We start from the raw sequence: 8,324 nt of genomic DNA, 5'->3' as shown, positions 1-8,324 counted from the left end.
CCCGACCTGATCTCCAGGATTCTCCCTTCCGCCTGCTGCTCTCACCCCGACCTGATCTCCAGGATTCTCCCTTCCGCCTGCTGCTCTCACCCCGATCTGATCTCCAAGATTCTCCACCCTCAGTCTGACTTGTGACTCGCCAGCTGCAGACATGCTATGCCACTGCCTTTCCTCTGGTCAAACGGATCCCTGGTGAGTGTTAATCTCTCACTTCTTTCTAAGTCTCCTTCCACACGACTCCAGCTCACAAAATGGAAAGGACAGTGGCAGAGTGGGCTCAGAAAACCAACCGGGCCACGGAGTCAGAAGTGGCCACTGAGAGTTGCCCTCCACTGCAGCAGACGCCCGGGTCCTGAGACACTGCTGGCCCAGTTCACATTACTGTCTTTGAAACTACTGCAAACTCACTTCAAGAATATTCTATAAATCAACCTGGTCTTCCATTAGAAATGCCAAATGAGCAAAACTTTCCTGTATTAACACACTGGTTATAAATAGTTAAATAGGACAAAAGACAAAGGTGCTAAATAATTACTAGATTACCCACTGATTACCTACCTAATGAATTAACAACGTACATCATCATGAGTCTGAAAGGCACTACTCTTACTGCATTGTTGTTAGGTACCACCGATCAGCTCTGACTCACAGCGATCCTACGCGCCACAGAACGTAACACTGCCTGGTCCTGCGCCATCCTCACGATCATTGCAACATTTGAGCTCACTGTGGCAGCCACTGTGTCGATCCATCTCGCTGAGGGTCTTCCTCTCTTTCACTGACCCTTTACTTTGCCAAGCACGATGTCCTCCAGCGACTGGTCCCTCCTGATAGCGTGTTCAAAGTACATGAGACGACATCCTGCCATCCTCGCTTCTAAGGAGCATGCTGGCTACACTTCTTGCAAGACCGATTTCTTTGTTCTTCTGGCAGTCCGTGGTATATTCAATATTCTTTGTCAGCACCACAAGTCAAAAGCATCAATTCTTCTTTGGTTCTCCTTATTCATTGTCCAGTTTTCACATGCATATGAGATGACTCAAAATACCATGGCTTGGGTCAGGCGCACCTTAGTCCTCAAGGCACATTTACTTTTAACGACTGAAAGAGGTCTTTTGCTGCAGATTTTCCCAATGCAATATTTCGTTTTATTCACTGACTGCTGCTTCGATGGGCGTCGATTGTGGATCCGAGTGAAACAAGATTCTTTTTTTTTTTTTTTTCAAGTCCAGTTGTGCTGACTTCCCTTGTATTGTGTTATCCTTCCCTTCACCTGAGATGCCTCTCGTCTACTAAGTAGTTAGTGAACTCCACTTTCCCTCCCAAGAAATGAAACTGACAACTTCAATACTTTCTCCGTTCATCAGGATGTTGCTTCTTGGTCCAGTTGCGAGGATTCTTGTTTTCTTTATGTTGAGGTGTAATCCACCCTGAAGGCTGTGGTCTTTGATCTTCATCAGTAAGTGCTTCAAGTCCCCTTCACTTTCGGCAAGCAAGGTTGTGTCATCTGCATAACACAGGTTGTTAATGAGTCTTCCTCCAATCCTGACGCCCGTTCTTCTTCCTATAGTCCAGCTGCTTGGATTATTTGCTCAGCATACAGATTGAATGAGTATGGTGAAAGGCTACAATCCTGACGCACACCTTTCCTGATTTTAAATCATGCAGTATCCCCTTGTTCTCTTTGAACAACTGCCTCTTGGTCTACGTACAGGTTCCTCGTGAGCACAATTAAGTGTTCTGGAATTCCCACTCTTTGCAATGTTATCCACAATTTGTAATGATCCACACAGTCAAATGCCTTTGCATAGTCAATAAAACACAGGTAAACATCTTTCTGGTACTCTCTGCTTTTAGCCAAGGTCCATCTGACGTCCGCAATGACATCCCTCATTTCACGGCCACTTCTAAATCTGGCTTGAATTTCTGGCAGTTCCCTGTTGATGTACTGTTGCAAACATTTTTATCTTCAGCAAAATTTTACTTGTCTGATATGAATGATATTGTCCAGTAATTTCCGCATTCTGCTGGATCACCTTTCTTTGGAATGGGAACAAATATGGATCTCTTCCAATCAGTTGGCCAGGTAGCTATCTTGCAAATTTCTTGGCAAAGACGAGTGAGCACTTCCAGCATAGCATCTGTTTGTTGAAACATCTCAATTGGTATTGCATCAATTACTGAAGGCTTGTTTTTTGCCAATGCCTTCAGTGCAGCTTGGATTTCTTCCTTCAGTACCACTGGGTCTTGATCATACGCTACCTACTGAAATGGCTGAACATTGACCAATTCTTTTTGGTACCGTGACTCAGCATTCCTTCCACCTTCTTGTGATGCTTCCTGCATCATTCAAGATTTTGCCCAAAGAATTCCTCAATATTGCAACTCAAGTCTTGAATTTTTTCTTCAGTTCTTTCAGCTTCACAAATGCTGAGCATGTTCTTCCCTTTTGGTTTTCTAACTCCATGTCTTTGCACGTTATAATACTTTACTTTGTCTTCTCAAGCCACCCTTTGAAATCCTCTATTCAGTTCTTTTACTTCATCATTTCTTCCATTCCCTTTAGCTACTCTACGTTCAAGAGCAAGTTTCAGGGTCTCTTCTGACATCAGCTTTGGTCTTTTCTTTCTTTCCTATGATCTTTTGCTTTCTTCATGTATGATGTCCTTTATTTCATCCGACAAATCGTCGTCTTTGGTCATTATTGTTCAACGCGTCAAATCTATGCTTGAGATGGTCTCCAAATTCAGATGGGATATACTCAAGGTTGTACTTTGGGTCTCGTGGACTTGTTTTAATTTTCTTCAGCTTCAACTTGAACTTGCATATGAACAATTGATGGTCTGTTCTGCAGTCAGCCCCTGGCCTTGTTCTAACTGATGATACTGAGCTTCTCCAACGTCTCTTTCAACACAGGTAGCTGATTCGATTTGTACATATTCCATCTGGTAAGATACATGCGTAAAGCTGCCGTTTATGTTATTGAAAAAAGGTATTTCCAATGAATAGGTCGTTGGTTTTGCAAAATTCTATCATTCGATCTCCCATGTCATTTCTATCACCAAGGCTGTATTTTCCAACTTCTGATCCTTCTTCATTTCCAACTTTTCCATTCTAATCACCGGTAATTATCAATGCATCTTGATTGCATGCTTCATCAATTTCAGATGTAGGAATTGGTAAAATCTTCAATTTCTTCATCTTTGGCCTTAGTGGTGGGTGCATAAATTTGAATAATATTCATATCAACTGGTCTTCCTTGTAGGCGTATGGATATTATCCTATCACTGACAGCAACATACTTCGGGACAGATCTTGAAATGTTCTTTTTGATAATGAATGCGACACCATTCCTCTTCAATTTGTCTTTCCCAGCATAGTAGACTACATGATTGTTTGATTCAAAATGGCCAATACCAGTCCATTTCAGCTCACTAATGCCTAGGATATTGATCTTTATGCATTTCCTTTTTGGTAATTTCCAGTTTTTCTAGATTCATACTTCGTACATTCCACCTTCTGATTATTAATGGATGTTTGCAGATGTTTTTTCTCATTTTGTGTCTACCACATCAGCAAACGAAGGTCCTGAAAGCTTAACTCCATCCATGTCATTAAGGTCGACTTTACTCTGAGGAGGCAGCTCTTCCGCAGTCATATTTTGAGTGCCTTCCAACCCTAGGTACTCATCTTCCGGCACTACATCAGAAAATGTTCTGTTGCTATTCATGAGGTTTTCACTGGCTGATTTTTTTTTTAGAAGCAGATGCCAGATCCTTCTTCCTAGTCTGTCTTAGCCTGGAAGCTCTGTTGAAATCTGCCCACTATGGGTGACCCTGCTGGTTATCTGAAATACCGGTGGCATAGCTTCCAGCATGAGAACAGCACACAGGCCACCACAGTATGACAAACTGACAGAGGAGTGGCGGATTATTACTGTACACATCAGTAAATCCTGGCTCCGGAAAGGCCTAACTCAGATGTAAGACATCAAATGTTAAACGGATACACAGCTTCACTCGCGTCACACCATGCACCACTCCTGTCAGGTTAACTTTATCAGTAAATACGTGCTCACCGATTTTTGGCTGAAACGTTTGTGTGGTGCAGAGCGTAACTGTGTGAAGACTGGAGCTCTAATATGCTAGAATCCTTTTCTTTTTTAATATATATTTTATTGTACTTCAGGTGAAGGCTTACAGAACAAATAGTTTCTCATGAAACAGTAGTACACATGTTGTTTTATGACATTGGTTAACAACCCCCCAACGTATTAACCCTCTAACTTCTCAACCTTTTTTTTTTTTTTTGGTGAAAATACACATAGCCGAAGATTCACCGTTTCAAAAATTTCTACATACACAGTTCAGTGACATTGACTACGCTCTTCCAATTGTGCTGTTATTCTCACTTAAGATGAAGGCTTACAGAACAAAATAGTTCCTCATTTAACAGTTACTACACATGTTGCCCTATGACAATGGTTAACAATCTCACAACACATCAACAATATCCTTACTCAACCTTGGGTTCCCTATCACCAGCTTCCCTGTCCCCTTCTGCCTTCTGGCCCTTGTCCCTGGACTCCTGTACCTCGTTAGTCTCATTTGGTTTTACGGGGCTGTCCACTCCCAGGCTGAACAGTGAACCTCGGAGGTAAGTTCACCACTGAGCTAAAAGGGTGTCAGGGGGTATGCTAGAATCCTTTTACACCATACAATCGTTATCACTCACAGATCGGGGAGATGTACGATTGACTTATAAAGCTGAAGTCAAGATCATTTACCGAGATTCAGTCAGAATTCATTCGTACTGTAGGAGCACTATTTAAAAAAGCAAAAAACAGGCAATGAAAAGCCAATCAAGTCTTCACTAGTTAAGAACGACTGAGAGTCACAACTAAGGAGTCAGAATGACCGCCTGCACACAGTAGCCAAAGACGGTGTCCTAGGGTGCCTCAGCGCTGGCCAGGCTTGTGGGGCAAGGCGGCCAGTGGGTACCCTCTGACTCTGAGCCAGACACAGTCCCAGACACAGGAGAGGGGCCTGTCAGCCTTGAGTCAGCCACACTGGTGCATGCTGGCCGGGTCACATGGAGTGTCAGGGAATTAGTGCTCAGTTAGGGTATTAAAGTTCTGAAAAGGCAGAGCACGTCAAGGCTATCCCCAACGCCGCATCCGCAGTTGCTGTGATGTCTTCTAGAGCGGAGAAGTGGGGTGAGCCACGGCAACCACACGAGCACAGCCTCAGGACCTGTGAGCACCGTCTGTGTGCAATGCGCTGAGACTGCCCAGGACACGGAGAGACTGAGACTTCACTGCCCAGCCTGATGGCCTAGAACACGGTCCTCCAGATCCCGCAGGGCCCCCAGCTGCTCTCCTAGACCCTGTGTGCTAACTCCAGCTTCCTGAATTCTTGCTGGGAGTCACAGAGTTCCCAGGCAGGTGTTTTCTGGCAACTTATGTTAACCAGGCATACACCAGAATTTCCAAAAAAGCACTGACTTTGCAAGAAGTAAATGAAAACAATGACTTACCCCAGCAAACGCCCCAGCGTGCAGAACTCAACTTACAAAGAGACCCGGGTGGCAAAATTTTTTTAACTGGGTAGTCCAGACACGCCTTGTTGGTGTTGCACCAAAGACACTGAAAGAAATAAGCATTGGACAAGCGTCAGCATGAAACGTGAAAACCACTCCTCACCACCTCCCCATGGATGGCCTAAACGACCTCAGCCTTCCAACCAGTCTGCTTTCGGTCCTGCTCCCTCACTCTGTTCTCAGCATAGCAGCTCCCGTCTGCTCAACAGCATCCCACTCAGAGGAAAGCCAAGGCCCGTGGGAACCTCAGACTCCTCCTCCTTGTGATGAGCCGGCTTGCTCCCCAGGGCCTTTGCACAGCCTGCTCACTCGGCCTGGACACTTTCCCCTGCACATTGGGAGGCTCCCTCACTCCTCAAGGAGGCCTATCCTTACCAACTTCTCCCCAAGCTGCGACCCTCCTCACCCCCCTCCCCTGCTGGGTTCTTTTCCCCATGGCACCCACGCTCCTCACCTCCACACATTGTGTATCCTGACTAGGACGCATCGCCTGCACAAGGGCAGGTGTTTATGTGCTCCTCAGACATCACCCGAGCACCCAGGACCAAGCCTGGCCCGTGGTGGGCACTCACTACACGTTTGCTGAACAGACTATTACGACCACAACAATCTCTGCTTTTGGTCAGGTGCCTGGCATCTCACCTTTGACCTCCAAAGCTGCACCGAGTGGCGGGCATCATCACACCCAGTTTAAAAGGTGACATAACTGAGGCTGACTCCTACGATTTTTAAGGGTGAGCTGGGGCGGTGCCCAGAGCCCACCGTGCACGCAGCAACAGTTCACGATGCAGCCCCGAGAGTGCTCAACACTCCCAGCGCAGTGGTGATTAGAATGTGGCCGAGCACAGCAGCAGGTGCCGGGGGAGACTGACACCCCATCTGCCCCACAGAGGAGGGGACGCACGAACTGTGCTTGAGGGAGCACCTATCCTGCTGCCAGAGGAAGACCTTGCTTTGTATTTTAAATCCTGAAGTTAATGGTTTGAATTTAGTAGGACAGAAAACCATGACTTCTTGTCAGGACGAAAGCCCGTTATCAACAAGAACTATCCAGAGGAAGCCTGGACTTACCCAGGGCTATTTACACAGTGGCCATTCTAGTGTCTTATGCTGACAATGGCTCAGGCTGTAGGTAACCAACAACCATAAAACTCTGCTTATCGTGGCCACTTGGGGGTCTCTGCCACCCCAGGAGCTAAATAACGTGACTAGACAACAGTCAGATGGTACCCACAGTTCTCCCCGAGACAGTTTCATCTGCCCGAGAAAGGCCGACATGACACTTACTGACTACCCTGAGAAATACCTCCACAAATCCCAGACAGCAAAACCCTTAAAACACACAAGGGACTCTGGCTTTAGAAAAAATGTGTCTACCTGAGGATTAGGTGACAATTCATGCTACTTACAGAGACATTTTTCAGGCACTCTTCGCAGGTTCTGTTTGAGTTCTGAGAGCACGCTGCGGGGAGAGATGAATAGCTGAATCACTGAGAGTCGTGAGACAGAAACAGAAGACCGCGCCGAGTGGGGGGCGTGCACGAGTCACCCTGGCAGTCCACTCCGATCCAGAACCATGAGATGAACATCCCTGCCGAGGTCGCCGGGGAAACACACCTCCTTCAGCGTGTACGGCCATACACAGAGCAGACCTTTACTGAACACCGCTGCAAGCGAGGCAGCAACGGGACACGAGAGCGCGTACACACGCTCCCCCTCCCAGGGCCGCCTGGGGAAAGATGACTCAAAATACAGCAGGGGTGTTTTGGGTCGCTGGAACGCAGAAGAGGCACAGGGTGTGTCTGATGATCCCTGACGGACGGAACCTGCAGTTGGGCAGCAGATACTCTCTGGAACCAGAGCCTTCGTCCGGCGCTGCAGCAACGTCACTGATACTCCCGAGAAGCCCGCCTGGGTTTCGGACCCACACACAGAGCGCCCGTGACTGACAGCAAGGCCTCAGTCCCCGAGCCTCTCCCAGATGGCACAGAGTGGGAAGTGCTGTGGAATCAGCTGCTCTAATTAGTGGGGGCCCTGGGACGCTAACCACGACGTGCAGCACTGTCGCTACAGGAGGGGATCAAACGCTAACCAGCTCACACCTTTGGAATTCCAGCTAATCAGAAGAGAAGGGCTTTATGGATAAAAGATGTCCAGTACGCTGACACGCAGCTGCTGAAGGCTTACCCCCCGCCATCCCGAGCACACACACGCGTGCACACGCACACACTGAACAGGGCTCTGTGCTCAACGCCAACAGTCAGCAGGGAAGCGGGGACACCAGCACACCCCACCAGAAGGGCTCAAACTCCAAAGATGACAGCGCTGAGCGCTGGTGAGGACGGAGCTACGGCGCTCTCGCAGCGCTGCTGGGCTGTGACGTGATCGGCCGCTTTGCTAAAAGGCTGGGCAGCTGCTCACGAGACACACACACCCCTACCCTCTGACCGAGCAGTCCCACTTGGTCATGATTAAACAGAGCCCTCCTCAGAGTCTCTGAGGGGGGTCTGGTTGGTAGGTTCTTGTTGAAGCGCGTTTTAAACAACTTGAAATTTTCAGAACCAGATTCTATTCGCCCTGAGATGCTGAGGCATACTGACAACCACTGAACCACCTTGATTTCTTGGGCACTGCTGAGGAGGTTGCAGGGCTGCGGTGGACAGTGACGAGGGACAGGACAGGGCTGCTGAGGAGGTTGCAGGGCTGCGGTGGACAGTGACGAGGGA

The 8,324-nt window shown here is 47.7% G+C and overlaps 1 protein-coding gene across 1 annotated transcript in view; it reads right to left on the bottom strand.

Annotated features, from left to right (window-relative positions):
* The window catches only part of PTTG1IP (PTTG1 interacting protein), a 28,168-nt gene that overhangs the window by 12,596 nt on the left and 7,248 nt on the right, over window positions 1–8,324 (bottom strand). The window contains exons 2-3 of the mRNA XM_004384796.2: window positions 7,008–7,080; window positions 5,536–5,644 (exon numbers count right to left, since the gene is read on the bottom strand). Coding sequence (XP_004384853.1) covers window positions 5,536–5,644; window positions 7,008–7,080 — 182 coding nt within the window. The remainder of the gene's footprint in view (window positions 1–5,535; window positions 5,645–7,007; window positions 7,081–8,324) is intronic.

Source organism: Trichechus manatus, unplaced genomic scaffold, assembly GCF_000243295.1.
Source record: "Trichechus manatus latirostris isolate Lorelei unplaced genomic scaffold, TriManLat1.0 scaffold00128, whole genome shotgun sequence".
Classification (NCBI taxonomy): Eukaryota; Metazoa; Chordata; class Mammalia; order Sirenia; family Trichechidae; genus Trichechus; species Trichechus manatus.
Note: the sequence above shows the minus strand (reverse complement) of the source record. Positions and strands in the feature narration are given on the sequence as shown.